The sequence below is a fragment of the Dendrobium catenatum genome, unplaced genomic scaffold, assembly GCF_001605985.2.
Source record: "Dendrobium catenatum unplaced genomic scaffold, ASM160598v2 fragScaff_scaffold_1608, whole genome shotgun sequence".
Classification (NCBI taxonomy): domain Eukaryota; kingdom Viridiplantae; phylum Streptophyta; class Magnoliopsida; order Asparagales; family Orchidaceae; genus Dendrobium; species Dendrobium catenatum.
The window spans coordinates 6,690,439-6,706,751 of record NW_021320070.1 but is presented as its reverse complement, the minus strand read 5'-3'; the positions used below and the strand labels follow the sequence as shown (position 1 = coordinate 6,706,751).

General features: G+C 33.8%; 1 protein-coding gene across 9 annotated transcripts in view; it reads right to left on the bottom strand.

Moving 5' to 3' along the window:
* Positions 1 to 16,313, bottom strand: part of LOC110106390 (ATP-dependent DNA helicase homolog RECG, chloroplastic) — a 108,654-nt gene that overhangs the window by 36,779 nt on the left and 55,562 nt on the right. For 8 of the 9 annotated variants that reach the window (XM_028700949.1, XM_028700945.1, XM_028700947.1 and 5 more), the window contains 5 exons: positions 12,636 to 12,725; positions 11,693 to 11,929; positions 4,207 to 4,278; positions 3,932 to 4,084; positions 3,725 to 3,868 (listed from right to left, as the gene is read on the bottom strand). In XM_028700949.1, the coding sequence (XP_028556782.1) occupies positions 3,725 to 3,868; positions 3,932 to 4,084; positions 4,207 to 4,278; positions 11,693 to 11,929; positions 12,636 to 12,725 (696 nt within the window). The remainder of the gene's footprint in view (positions 1 to 3,724; positions 3,869 to 3,931; positions 4,085 to 4,206; positions 4,279 to 11,692; positions 11,930 to 12,635; positions 12,726 to 16,313) is intronic. The other variant, XM_020836282.2, reaches the window with a different exon arrangement.

Genomic DNA, 16,313 nt, shown 5'->3' with positions numbered 1-16,313 from the left:
TTGGGTTTAAATTATAAATATTTTATGGGTTTTGATAGTTGTTGCTTACAAAGTTATTTCATTCATTTCTCTTTTATTAGTTGCATATGCTATCCATGTTGAAGTATTGTTAAAAAACTAAGTTAATGCATTGGAATATTATTCATTACCTTATACTTACATTTATATGTTTCTGTTTACAATTTTTACATATGAACTTTTTCCTCTTGAATACAAGACAACTTTATTTAATTTTGATTGTGAGGCGCACCTTAAGACTTAAGATTAATCCCTATATCTTGGTGACCTTGACTTTACAGTACATGGAACCCAATTCAACAATGGACGTACTAGACGCAAGGAGATGAATAGACTTTGGTGCAGTCATTATCATAAGACGAGATACATTAGTAACAGCTGTTGGAAGATGTAGGAAAAACCTTTTAACTACAGATCTAAGGCAACAATAAATCATGAATTCACTGCAACACTATCGCCTCCAACATCATCTAACCTTAAGTCCATTCAATAAAAAACAAATTGAATACTTCAAAAGCTACACAAGAAAACACCATATATGGCTCATATATCTTGTTTTATCATTTTGCATAATTAATACAATCGTCACTAGAGACATTATCTAAATAGTACCAATTAAGGCATTTCCATTTTCATTTACAATACATTTACCAAAACCTTTTTCATTTCACGCGCGCGGATAAATTGTCCTCAGTATTTTCTATAATTAAAGTAGCTCTATTCAAAATTTATTTTGAGAATGACCATAAATGTTATGCATATTCATATATAGCCCATATCATGTATTGTCATTGATGCATACAAATTTCAATTTTTATTTTAATTCTTATTGTAATTTGAATGCTATAATTATTTTTGAATTTTTTTTGTGCTACCTTATGATGGAAGGCAACCAATGATCATGAGTAGGTTGTGCTTTGTGCTTGGCAAACTTTGGGTGTGCTAGTTACTTTGGTGCCTTGGCTCTTGGGCTACTGGTGGGTTCTCGGTTTGGGCTTGGCTGCTCGGCTTTTTGCTGTGTTTTGGGAGCTGCTATGCTCCAGCTCATTAATGTTGAGCTGTTGTTTTTTCAGCTCATTTTTTTTGGAAATTCATCTCATTTATTAGCTCATTATGTGGAGTGGTCTTTGCTCTTTCCCCTTCCCTGTGGCCCTTCGGTTTCCCTTGCCTGGCTCCTGTCCCATGGCGGGTTCTTCTCCCCTGGTTGCGTATTCTGGTTCCCCTGGTTGCCCGTTCCTATCCCCCATGTGGCTCTTCGGGTGCTGCTTCTGGACCGTCTGTTGGCCTTCCATTACCCCTGTTCTGATTGGATCGGTTGGAGGTGGTTTTGGGTTGTTTAGCTGCCCCTTTTCTCCTATATATATGAGATATTTTAGTGCATCAAAGGTTGTTGAATATTGAGCTAAGTTCTCTTAAAAATTCTGAGGGTTTCTTCTTTGGAATGCTTGCGAGCTTGTTCAAATTCTCATCTCCTCTCTACAATTTCGTCTTGGGCTTCTTATCCCTTTCTTCTCTCCGCAAGTTCCACTCCACTTCTATCTTTCTTCTTGAGCCATTGGAGGTGTTGGTTGGCTGGTTTGGTAGCATTTGCCGGAGGAGTTTCGGTGGACGTTGGCCCAAGTAGCTGTGGTGGACCCTTGGTTTACATGCCCTTCAGCACATCTTTTATCTACCCACTATTTTCGTTGCATGTGAGGTGATCGCTAGTCGGTTGTTCTGAGGATAGTTGTTTTTATTTTTAATTTAGTTTTCGTTTGCTTGGCTTTCATTTGTTTTTAAGTTTGTTTGATGTTGGCATTCTAAGTTTGAATCGAGAAATGTTTTACTTGTCCTGGTGTTCTCCCGTTGTGGCTTTTTTCTATCTAGTTGTCTACATCAGTCATTTTCTATAATTATTACTACCATCGTAGAAGATCCTGACTAAATAATATCAATTAAGGTACTTTCAATTTCATTCCTTCTCCAAAGCTATTTCCATATCATGCATGTGGGTATATTACATTCCCAACAAGTACCATAAGAGATTTACTCTCAATCAACATGCACATGCTATATATATATAATGGAATGTGGGGAGGAATTTAAGGGTTTCTAAAATAACTCATGGGAATTAGGAAAGACATTAAGAAATCCAATCTAATTTGAATTTCAAATAGGATTGATTTTATGCACTTTCCTAATTAGGATTTGCAAAAAAGAAAATTATTTGAAATTTGAATTTCAAATTTCAAATAAAATTAATTTCTTTCCTTTCCTCTTGGAGTTAATTTAAGAGGGGAATTATGACAATTGGAATCATCATAATGGAATGGGGCAAGAGGGGAGGCCGACAGCATGAAGAGGAGGGAGGCGGCTAGGTGTTGGGTTGGATGAAGCTATGGTAGCGGGTGGGCTTGAGGTGATGGAGTTGTGGGGTGATTGGGCGGGGAAGATGGCCGGCGGTCAAGGCTAGGAGAAGTCGGCGGGTGGGGTGGAGGAAACGGAGGATAAGAAGAAGATAAATTAAAACCACGAGTCGCAGACTCTTCCAACGACTAATGGGTATTGCGCTTGCTCACCTTGAGCTCTCTCCCTTCTCTCTAGTGCACTCACAAGAAGAAAAAAAAAAACACATAAGATTTCATCAACAAATCATCATCCCAAAATACAAAACAACTAGCCTATAAATAGGCCTCATGAAAAGAAAAAAAATAAAAGGCTAAAATGCCCTTCGGGCTACAACACTACATGACCACCCGTAAGGTTATAAAGGGAAAAACAACAATATAAAATAAACTAGTACAGAGAACATATAAATAAATAACTCAAGATCGTAGCCATTGATCTCCAATGTCCTCATCAAATTCATTGGTTCATATGAACTCAATTTCTCTAAAGTCAAACCTAAAGGGTTGAACCAAACGAGTTTTTGGCCCACTATTAATTTTTTTTATATGCTGTTTTATTCTTTAAAATTAATTTGAATAGATAGAAATAAACATTGTTTATCTTTAATTAAGCTTTAGTTTTTCCAAGAATAGGACCTAGAAAATACACATGGAATTAGTCTTGGATTATTAAAATTTTTAAAGTTACAGTAACCCATGCTTGGCTTTCAAATGTCCTTGCCTTGAGGATTCTGCATCAAAAGTTGGAGGATTCTTTGTTTGATAACCTTATATTGTGTTTACCTTCTATTTACTATTGTTTTCATCAAATGTTACAGGATTGACTTTACAGCTAATTTGATATTTTGTAAATGGAAATCATTATTTAGACACTAATAATTTTGTTTTTCACTCATCTTGAGACTGAAAATGAGTTCATATTTTTATGGATTTTTTGTAAAAATTTGTGGAGTTTGAAATAAATACTAATGTATGAATACATCCAAACAAATGATAAATTTAACAAACTTCAACGGTTTTCAAAACATGGTTTCTAACTTCAAGAAACCAAGTGAGCCCCTAAAATTATTTGTACATTCACACGTAAAAAGCGCATAGAAAATCTAATACACCATCAGTAGAAAATCCCGACAGATACGAAGACGTAGTTGCATCTTAATTTTGCCAATACCCCAGTGAAAAACCATTATAAGCACCCAAATAACAAAGTTGGAGAATAGAAAGAAAAAAAATCTTCGGGCACTTTTAAAGCTTGCACAAATGCATTTAAAATCAAATTGAAGATGCCAAGTTGCTTTTACTGTTATACATCAATATACCTTACTGTTAAAACTTCCCCTCTGGATAACACCAAAGCGATGCTGCTCATCAATGACAGTAAAACGTAAAGCTGAAAACTCCACCTTTTCAGCAATTAAGCTATGTGTCCCAATGACCATATTAATATCACCATTCTGAAGGCCCTGTTGATTAACAAGAATCAGTGAACTTTAAAATTATGCGTGCCAGGACAAATATGTACATGCCTTAAGAATCATCTTTGACTGCTTTAAAGGAGTGGAACCAGTTAGTAAAACGATAGAAAGTCTGCAGTGGTCCTCCTTCATATTCTCCAACAATGAACTTAAATGCTCATAATGCTGAATGGAAACTAGCTCGGTTGGTACCATGACAGCAGCCTAGAACATGACCACGCAATATTATAACTCATTAAAGGTTAAAGTACTTAAGGGTAAAAATAATTACTCGAATATAGAGTATACCAAGCATTGAGAATAATAAAAACAACAGCTAAACGAACCTGAAAACCTGATGCAATAACCTCCAGACAAGCAAGGAAAGCAACAACTGTTTTCCCACAGCCAACATCACCCTGCAATTAACCAAAATCATCATAATGACATTTATAATTTTGTTCTATGTATGGCTAGACAACACATGAAACATACATAGAAGAAAATTAGTCACTTCAAAAAAGATGAATAATCAGTACCTTTGGCATTAAAACTAGACTAAATTTCAAATGCTCAATTTAAGAGAGCAAAATTACCGTCATATTCAACGAGTCTTAGTTTTCCAGAGACAAGGGCAGGTATGAATAAAATATCCAGCATAAAACAGGCAAGGTAGTAGATAAAATGGATACAAGATTGGAAACAAGAAATAAATTCCCGGAAAATCACACTAAATTCAGGTATCAGGCAAATTTAGAGTTTGAGATGACTAAGGTACAAATTCTTGTTTAATCCAAATTCTCAACTTACAGGCATTATGACAGAAAGATTGTCAAATGACTGATCTAAAGATCTATTAGCTGTAGTCTCATATAGAAGAAGCATATCTGATTGCAAGAAAGAAGGGCCTTAAATCCTCCCTTAAGTCTTCAACCAAACTCTTCCTTCCCCTACCCCTATTTTCTCAAGAGAAAATCTGAGAATTTTCTTCTCAGATTTTTGGTGAAATCTGAACTTGCTGTCAAAAAAAAAAATACATGGAGAGGAGATTTGTCCCTAGCAAAGCGTGTTTCCGTTCTACATCACAGTATCTACTTAAATAATTCATAATCGCGTTCGTACAAAACTAAGGCACCCTTTATATGAAATAAGATCCTAAACATGCACTAAAACTATCTCTAATTAATATCACAAGAAATAATGTATCCTATTAAATATTTATAACATTAAACAAAATTAAAACATGCATAGAAACCAAATAGGCACATGATGCTGATCTATATGGAGAAGAATTAACCACAGTGATTATCCTCCATTAGTGCCCTATCAATTAGAATCATACTTGTCAACGGCGAATGGCACACCACGGTGCAAAGTTCCCTGTGAAGCCATGACGCACAGAATGGCGCACGCTATTTTAAGCATAGCACTCAATATCAAATAATTAAAAAATGTATAGTTATTAATATTAAATACCATTAAATAGCTAATAATAGATTGATTATAGCAAAATATAAGCATAAATATACTACCAAAGAGCAAAAACGACAACTTTAAATCCTGCAAAAAATTACATCAATAGATTTGAGCTGGATTTAAACATAATTTAGCCTAAATCCGCCAAATAGAAAAAATGGCAGCTTTAAATCCTACAAAAATCTTAAATCTCTTAAATTTTTTGATATTTGATTAATCCAATGTTTAATCCATTAATAATTAATTATGATATTAATATATAAACCTTAAAATTTTCATTACAATTTATAATTTGAATTTTATAACATGTCAACAAAATAGCGCACACCATATGTGGATCCTTCGTCTCGTCGAAAAAAATCTAAAACATCCTCACCAGGAGATGAGCTCTTTCAACTGGGGAAGAATCTGATGTAGGCAAAGGGGGGCAATTGATTTTGGGTTGTATTTTTGGGCTGAGCTGCTATGTCATCTACTAAAATCAGCTCATTAAAGCTGGCTGCTGCTTTTTCAGCTCATAAATTAGGAACATTCCCCTTTCTTTCCCCCTCTGTTGGCCCTTCGGTTCCCTCCCCGCCTGGCTCCTGTCCCGTGGCTGGTTCTTCTCCCCTGACTGCCTGTTCTGGTTCCCTTTGTGCGTTCGTTCCTGTCTCCCCATGGCTGCCTGTTCTGATTCCCTATGTGGCCCTTCGACTGCTTCTCCTGGATCTCCTGCTGGCCTTTTGTATTCCCTGTTTTGATATGTTCGGTTGGAGGTATTTTGGGCTGTTTGGTTGCCCATTTTCTCCTATAAATATGTGATGTTTTGTATTAAAAAAAGAAGGTTATGTGATGATTTTTGGAAAGAAAACCTGAGGGTCCTTCTTTGATAGCTTGCGAGCTATGTACCCCTTTCTCTTCTTCTTGGGCTTCTCCTCTCTTTCTTCTCTCCACAAGTGACTACTCCATTTGTATCTTTCTTCTCGATGATTGAAAAGCAATTTTATGAGTTTTATGTTATAAAGTCGTATGTGTCGTCACTATTTTCATACTATTGTCATTTTGTGGTAATTTTAAGGATTTCCTAGTTTGTATGTAATTTGAGATCAATTTGATTGCATCAGGAGTTAATCTTAAGTTTAACCTGGGATGAAGCATACATCCTTTCGAAAACAGAGTTTTGATTTAATAGGATCATTGGCATTGTGCTAACTAAAATTAGTTTCATGAGTTAAGCCCAAAATCGATTGAAACCCAAAGTTCAATTAGTATGATCATAGATCTAATAGAAATCCCAAAATTCAATTTATAACATGGGGCTTATTGTCATATTTGTGAATTGTACAAAGGGCAATGTCTTACAAAAATACTGAGATGTGAGGTGGGAAGAGATTAGAAGAATACGTGTGACTAACAACTCAAATGCTAAAATTGGCCCAATAGTATGACTTCACCCTGCAAGTAAAGTGGGCAATATGATGGAATTTAATTTTTATGTAGTTTATATTCTACCACACATACTGAGATGTGACAGGGAGAGGATTAAAAGATTTTTTGGAGTTTTGGAGTGGTGGATAAAATTTTAAGATTGATGAAGGAAAAGGAATACAGTAACTACTTTTAGAGTTTTGAAACAAGTTTCTAGCTAAAACTTTATTGTAGAGAAAAGTTGAGTTTCCTTTAGTTGAACATTATAAGGAACTCCAGATCGGAAGTTAGGATGTTAGCTAACTAATGGTGATGATTTTAGGTTGATTTGGTCTGTGATTACAAAATTTTAAAGTTTCATTGTGGACCAGTTACAAGTGGGCAGCTTGAGTTGTGTTTTGATGAGAATAACATGGTTTAATTTTTTAAGATGAGGTGGTTTGAATCCATAGTAAGATGATGTGGATGTGGGAAACAAGTTTACAGAGATAGCAGGAAATGTTGGAGTTCGCAAACTTTAACTGTAATTTATCTGCAAATGAATCCGAATTTGGCATAACTAACTTCTTATAGACACAAGATTTTTCAAAAGATAAAAGCTGTTTTTTTCATTAAATCAAGAAGTATAAATTAGGCATGAAGCATTGTAGAAAGGGGGAAAACACACAAGGAAATACACAAAAATCCCGCCATGAAAATTCACCCAAAAGCTATAATGGCCAACTCATGAAAATCCTTCCCAACATGGAAACAAATAATATCACTCCAATTTGAAGGATTCAATTAAATCTATTGATTGCTTATTGGCATTGATTCGCGTGAATGGCTTTCAAACAAAATAGAGTGGTCCATGATGTGCATGCCATGAGTTGCACAAGTGCCACAAGCGAAGTGTATAATCAACAAAAGTTATTTGTACTCAACCCGTGAATGAATAGTATGTCCCAAGAACGAATCGTGTGAACCCAAAATAAAAAATTTTCATGAGACAAAATAGTACATTCTTGCAAATTACAGGTGATATGACTATTTTGATAGAGTGTATATCATGTGTCACACACCAAACAAAATTTTGTACGCATGTTCTCCAAGAGTATGGTGCAAAGGTACCAAAAAATGTGCTAACGCACTACCACAAATGTAGTGAAAAAAGTGTATAACACCCAAATGGAAAAAAAAATGTGTAAACGCTGAGCGTATGGACCCCAAAGGTGAAAGTTCTCATTATTAAGTCATGGATTCTTGTGTATCGTCGTAGTTTTACATTTACTCTTTGTGGTTTCTTAAATCGTTTGGGAATCGGATTTGCTCTTCTCTGTCTAAACAAGTTAAAAACCAATAATTCTAAGGATTAATCATTGTTATAAGTAATAAACTTATTGTGGGATTATTTTGTTAAAACTGCTCTCTTTAATTTCCTTAAAGTAACTCCATCGCATGTTTGTTTCACATCAAACGCACTATGCAAATGCACTGAAAATTATGTAAGTGTGCAAGTGTGTCATATAGGCATACTTAGAAATGTGAAAGTACATCCACATATGCTTCCATAAATATGTTAAATGTATAAATTTAAAGTCTGTGAATATTGTGTGAATAGAAAATAAAATAAATGTGAACTCCATCTTGGGAAGCCTGCAATTGCATAAAAAATTGTGCAAAAAATTTTGAAACTTCAAACTCTTTCTTTCAAACTTAAATTCATCAACATACAAGCATACTCTCAAGCAAGTTGTCCTATCTATAGACAAGGTCATAAGTATCACATTTCAAATTAAATTTTACTCTTTGAAAGGATTGGAATTGACTAGACGTGAACCCCATGCAGGATATTGGAGCAATAAATTTTGAACATGTTAAGAAAAAAGAATCATTGTAAAATCAAGCTCTCATTTAATTATGAAAATCCACGAAGAAGTTTCATTCCGCATTCACATTAGGCCTTCAAAACCTCTTATAAGAATAAATTCATTATAAAATGTAAACAATCAAGGACACCTTGTTTATGTGATAGATTAATAAAGTTAATTTTCATGATAAATCCTCTATGAACAAGCAAGTAGAGTTAAAAATGCTAAGTAGCAAAATTTAAAAATGTAAAAACCCTTATGATAGGCATCATAAGGGGAGAGGGCCTGCTTTTAAAAATAAAACTCTTAATTCGAAATATAGATGATTCAAATCATTCTCTTTCGATGATGCCCGCTTTGAATGAAAATCTCAAACGAAGGGGCACTATTTTCAAAATACTCTCAAATTCTTTTGCAAACTAGTTTCAATTCAAATTCATCAATAAGGATAAATATAATATGTATTCAAAAAATTAAATGGGTCAGAGAAAAAGTCAAGGATATTGATAGTTTAAGATTTAAACTATATTATTCAGGTAGGAGTCGTACTACAAATGATATAAGTGTGATTATAAATAAAAATTTGAAGGATAATGTTATAGAAATTAATAGAATTGGAGATAAAATTATACTTTAAAGATTATTATTATGCTAAAATTATTAATATCATAGATGCTTATGCTCCTCAAATAGGCTTGAAGATATATTTAAAATTAAAATTTTGAAATAATTTAGAATAATTAATACAAATAATACCTCTTGAAGAAATTTTTTTATTAAAGTAGATTTAAATGGACAAGTTGGTAGAGAGATAAAATATTTAAATTAAAAAAAGATGGGAGCATCTCATTACTTAAAGAATCGACATAGTAAAACTCATATTAATTATTTTCATTGAAGAAAAATAGATTATCTAGATTACAAATATTATAAAGTTATTCCAAGTGAAATTTTATGTACCTAACATCATGTATTAGTTTTGAATTTTTAGATAAAGAAGTGAAATATAAAAATAAAGTACAATATTATCCTAAGATTAAATGGGAGTATTTAAAGAATACTAATAAAATATTATTGAGAGGAAGATTCAATATTGGTAAAAATAAATTAAGAATGTTACAAAACATATGCTGGGAGAATAAAAAGGAAATGCACCTAATAATAAAAATATCTAGTGTTGGAACCAAAATATGCAGGAAAAGATTAAAAACAAGATGCTTTTGATTTATATGTAAAAATCCAATGTTAAAGATATAGAGCGGTCTATAGGGAGCTTAAGAAAGCAATATGTGACGCAAATAATTTAGCTTTTAGTGATTTATATAATAGATTAGATCCAAAGAAGGACGAAATATATATGTTGACATCAATACTAGTGTCACGGTCGAGTCGACAACACAAGGTGAGGTTAGAAAGAGAAAGAGCTCAAAATCATGCTAAACTCACCCGATGTACATTGAACGAAAATCAAAATCATCGAAATAACCTCCGTTTGTGCAACAGACAGCACCAATGCGTCCGGATAAACAGAAACAACTAAGATCAACAAACATATAGATAGGGGTCATCAATCAACAAAATTTTAAGTTTTTCACATGTGAATTGAGGCAACGACATGCTCGAATGACGATGGTGATATAACGACAACGACGTGATGGCAACCAAGTCAAAGCATGATTAAAAAAAATTGATTCATATGATTATAAATAATAATAGAGAGCGATTTTTAAAAAATAGAAATTCCTAAATATCCTTTAAATACCCCTCTTGTCATCCCCACTAACTTAAACTCTCTCATCCAACCAGCCCCATGTCACAATTATGACATTCTCACGCAAGGAGCCCACCCCCTTCTCTCCCTCTCTCGGTTCTCTCTCACGCAAGCCGCCAGCTAAGCTCCCCTCCAATCGGCCACTACCCAAGATAAAATCCTCCTTCCCTTCTTCTTCCACTTTCTTTCTTCTTCCTTCTTTCTTCATTTCTCTCCGTTTTCTTCTCTCATTATTCCTCTATTCTTCTCCTCCATCTTCTTCCTCACCATCATCTTCCTCAAACCTAACCCTAACCCTAATTTTTTTATCTCTCCCTATCTACACCTCAAATCTTACATCTCGCTTCACGAAAATCACTCCTCTAGACCTCCTACATCTACTCCACCAAAAAGCCCCTTCAACCTCGACTTTCTATCACATAAATTGAAAACTTATCCAAAACACCAATTGTGATCAAGCCAAAGGTTACAAGTATCTCAACACTACTAGAGCCCCCATATAATCATACTAGCCATCACTCGGTCTCCATTAACCAATATCCAACATCAACAAGTAAAAAAGACAAAGCCTTAGTGAAATCAAAGATGTGACAGACTCAAAAGGGTGTTTATACCTCCCTAATCAAATTAAAGATACAATAGACGCAAGATCCTCACAATTGATGGCACACTATGCTATTTGCATCTTCTTTTACTTACTAGTGCATTGTGTAGTTCACGTGTATGCCTCTTCTTATAGTAGTCATTGCAGGATTTAAAGAGGACAAGCGGACTTTCAATAGCAAGTAGGAAGTTTGCAATAGATTGCGATGGGGGTCGTGGATGTTGTAAAGCACTTGGTGAGGGAGATGCTTAAATTAGAGCTCATATGCGTGAGACTTGAGAATGGGATCAAGCCCAAGAATTGCGGAGAACTACTACAAATTGCGTTTAAAAGAAGGGAAACCAACCAAAGCTTATATGGGAAGGAGTTGGCTAAGCAGTTTAATAACCACCGCACAAAAAAAAAACAACTAATCGCGAATCCCATTCAAGGCAGTAGGATCTCGTTTGTGGTCTTTCTACAAATTTATGCACAGGCTGAATCTGTTCTGCCTCAAATTGTTGTCCAACCTACAAAGTTTAGGTTTTAAAACTGTTTGTGAGAAAGCATATGAAAAAGTTTCGAATATTCACAAGCTTCAATATGGAAAATAAAATTTCCAAAAAATCACATAGAATTCAATGTGAGAGTTGACTAGGAAAACAAATATTTTTCTTATTTATATGAGGTAAGATAAATAAAAACAATTAATAGGCATCAATAAGACAAAATTTGACAGCAAATACCTGTAAAAGTCTGTTCATAGGGACTGGTCTTTTAAGATCCCAGATAATTTCAGAGACAGCATTTAACTGGCCTGGAGTTAGGGAATATGGGAGAGCTTCTAAAAAGCTTTTAGTAAGGGTGGACCATTCCTCCACAGGAGTAGCATTTAATCCGTTGCATTTGTATTTATACAGTAGTTCTTTCTTCTCGATCTGTGTACCTAGTGAGCCAAGCATTTGAAAAAGTCGCCCCAACTGCTGAGTGGAAAGACATGAAATAATTAATTAGGCCCCGAAATAATCTTTTTCGTCATAAGGGGCAGACATCACAATTGATAATGTATGAAGAACTAAAAAAAATCATGACTGGACTGAAGTGTACGCTAAGAAAAAACAAGCCTTGTTTGATTACTATAAAAAATAAAAATAAAAACTTTCCAAGCCTAAAGCTGCTCAGTATCAAAAAGTGCATTCACCATGAAGTATGAAACATTAAACAACGCCAAGGGCATAATGACATTTCTTAAGAGGTTATATACCCATTTTACAAGCCCTTTTCCCATCTGAAAAAAATATTGTAAGCAATAAACCGCTCAATGGCAATTCAATCTAGCATGAATTATAGATTGGTTAGTCATGTTTGAAGATCAAATTCAAGTTTAATGAACCATGAAATCCATTGCAAAAAAACAGAAAAAAGAATAAATTTATTTCATGTTTTAACATCAGTAAAAAACCTGTAGATCTTATGCAAATACAGCAATCACAAAGGAATGTTTTCAAGCAGAAAGTGTAATTTTCTCATAGTGGTGATCAAATTTTTTCACAACGCAAATACCATGCTTTTTGCTGCATAATTTCATGGTCAATTGAAGTTTGTCACATCCTATATATATATATATTCATGTTTAAACAATAGTAATTTAAAATTTTTCGATGTTTTCTTGAATGGATGTATATTTACCTGCATGTAAAAAAACTCGTCAAAATTTAGTCTTCTACGAGCCAAATCAGCTTCATTTAGATTGTTTGGTCTGTGGATTCCCATATAAGCCTAATCAGTCAAAAAGAAAGAATATACAGTTAGAACACAAAAGTTGGTGACCATGCCAAAGGTCATTTTCAACATAAAACCATAATTTACACAAACAAGAAAATGAAAACACAAAACCATATTTAGTCTTTCACCCTTCAAGCTTTATTTTAACTTAAATGTGATAAATAAATCATTAGAATGTCAGGTTAGAGCCAACAGTGTAAAGTAGTTGCATATTGCATATTCTATTTAGAAATCTTTACTTAAAACGTATGATTTTTTCTTCAAAAGATAGTAATAAATGAAAAAAGCAACCTGATTTTTTCAATACGGAAAATAAAATTTTTGCACGAACACCAGAAGGTGGGAATGGTATTTTAGATAAACACTCACAGCCTTTTCCAAATACTAATGGTCGGATCTACGAATATTTTTCCTCTTTTCAATTTTGTTTAGTGTTGCATGCACTGTTAAGATTAGTTTAAGCTATTCTTTGGATTTGTTTTGTTTTCATTTTGTTTTTTTCACAAAAATCAAGAACATGTTTGATGTCTTAATAATTTCTTATTTTAAAAAACAAAAAAAAAACTTGATTGGACATGAACAATGAAAACAAAAGTAATTAATGCTTAATTTGCAAGGGTTAGCATTTATCATTATTAATCACATCTAAGTATTAATTATCCTAATCTTACGCCCAATTTAATCTAAGTTAACTATAAAAGTCAGTAATTAATAATTCATTTCTTGTGTCTTTATTCTTTTTTCTCCTTTTTTCCTTATTCCTTTCTCCTGCAATTTGTCCTCCAGCTGATTTTCCCTCTTCCAGCATTAACCCCGTGCTCGAATTATGCTCCAGCTCGCAAAAATTAAGTCCTAAAGCCACGGAACTTAAATGGAAGTTAACCCCTTATGTATTTTTTATTAATTACTTAATATTTCTCCACTATTCCCACCATTCAATTTGCTTCTGTCAGATTTTCCAGCACAGCCGTTCACAACATCCCACCGTTGCATGAATAGATTAGTGAAATTTAGGTGATGCTATGGTGCATGAATTCAATGTACAGTAGTATTAAATTTCTTAACTCAAGAATTTGATTAAAAACGCATTTTAATTTCTATAGCCATATATCACCAGAATGTCTTTTATGCATAATATAATTAAATGGTCAGTACAACTTGAAGGATCTTATAAAATACTATTTTGAAGTTTTAAGATGTGCAAAAAAACGGGGTAAATTATTTTGGGAGAAAAAGATCAAAATGGTCCCTCAGTGCTTTGTGAGAGACCAAAAGATCCCCAACTATTTTGAGGGACCAATTTGGTCCGTCAACTCCTTATCTCGGTAACATTTGATCCTAAAATCTAAACTAATTGATGTTGGACTTAATGGTGTTAAAAATAGGTGTATTTTAGTCTTTTTTAATTAAATAATTTATTAAATATATATTTTTAGTAAATATAATTTTTCTAAAAAATTTATTAATCATTTCTTTAATAAAAGAAATTAATACTATTTTTTTAGTTTAATTTCAAAAATTTTAGTCATATTTTAAAAATTATGATAACTTAAAATAATTGTGACCAAGTTAAAAAGCTAATCATAATATTTCTTTAGTTTGAGAAGATAACAGCTATTTGCATATAATTTCTCTAAATCAATAAATATCATATGTAGGTACCCTTGGATCAAAATAATCAAAAAATCTTTAATAAATTAATGATGCTCTATGGCTCAAATTTTGTCTCAAGCTACTCCTGATGTTAATTAAGACTTTGCTTGTTCGTCCAGAAAGAGTCATGCAAAAAAACATTCAACCTACATATGTCAATGCAGAAATTTTCAATTTTGCAGTAGCTACGCAAAGACAATTATATGAAAATGAAAAAAAAATTGGCAACTAAAAATTCTCCCAATGCTTTACTAGATAAATCCATTGTTTCATTACAGACATATTATAGATTAAAGAGGCATACAAAAAAAAAACAAAAAACTAAAACAAAAGCAAAAAAGCATTTAAAGAAGCATATGTCGCTAGATATTTAATAGCTAAATTTCATTCATTAAAGGCTTCTCCATCCTGATGGTTGCGCGATCGACACTCACAACTCAATTGATGGATGCTCGCTAGGTTTGCATGACCTGGTGGTCAAGGTGATCGACGCTCACTGCTCAATCGATGGACGCTTGCTAGGGCTACGGGACCTGATGGTCAATGCGTGCGCTGCAGAACGTTAGGGTTGAAACTACGGTTGACGCGTGCGCTGCGAGACGTTGGGGTTAAAGCTTCAACTGACGGGTGCGCTACGAGATGTTGGGGTGGAAGTTGTTGTTGACATATGCGTTGCAAGACACTGGTGGTCTAAGTTGCGGTCGCACACACTGCACTGCGAGACATGGGAGCCGAATGTACTATAAGAGTGATGCGGACATCGGTACGAAGATTTGGCGCAGCTATCACAGGAAGCGTCGTAAATCGACGGCTATAATTTAAATCTTCAATTATGAGTTATTTTTCTGAATTTTAGTTTTTATTTGATGGATTTCATGTTTTACTCCTAGGTTGGTTTATGTGAGTGTTGTGACCCAAGGGGCAATTTTGTATTTTGAGTTTTCTTATGTATTTAACACTGCCGTTGCCAAGTCCCAAGTCCTTGATGAGAAAAGTGGAGGGTTGCGTTAGGTAGTCGACAACCAGCGTAAAACTTGTCGAACAATAATGACATTAATCCTTTAAGAAATTGTGTTAATGCTAGGACGTCCCTTGGAAGCGACGCGCTGTATGGCCTGAATACAGTGACAAGTGTGCAAGGGCCGTTGCACCGGCGCCCGGTGCAGTGTTAAATAGGCAAGGGTTCCCACATCAAAGAGGAATGTGGGAAAAGAAGCTAGTCCATGAAATTAAAATTAGGATAGGAACTTGGAATATAGGTTCCCTTACAGGAAAATTAATGGAATTAATAGATATTATGATTCATAGGAAGTTAAATATTTTGTGCATTCAGGAAACTAAATGGGTTGGAGAGAAGGCTAAAGAAATTGATAGTTTATGATTTAAACTTTGGTATTCGGGTAGGAGTCATACTAGAAATGGTGTAGGTGTTATTATAGATAAGAGTTTAAAGGATAATGTTATAAAAATTAATAGGATTGGAGATAGAATTATAGCTTTAAAGATTGTTGTTGATGATAAGATTGTTAATATTATAAGTGCTTATGCTCCTCAAGTAGGTTTGGATATGAGTTCTAAATTAAATTTTTGGAATGACTTAGAAGAATTAATACAAAATATACCTATTGAAGAAAGAGTTTTTATTGGAGGAGATTTAAATGGACATGTTGGTAGAGAGGTAGATGATTTTAAAAGCATTCATGGTGGCCATGGATTTGGAACGACGAATGAAGGTGGCAAGACCATATTGGATTTTTGTTTAGCTTATGATTTTTCAATTGCTAATACCTTATTTAAGAAAAGGAATGAGCATCTCATCACTTATAAAAATGGATATAATACAACCCAGATTGACTATTTTCTTATTAGAAAATTAAATCGTTTAGATTGCAAAGATTGTAAAGTTATTCCAAGTGAAAGTTTATGTAC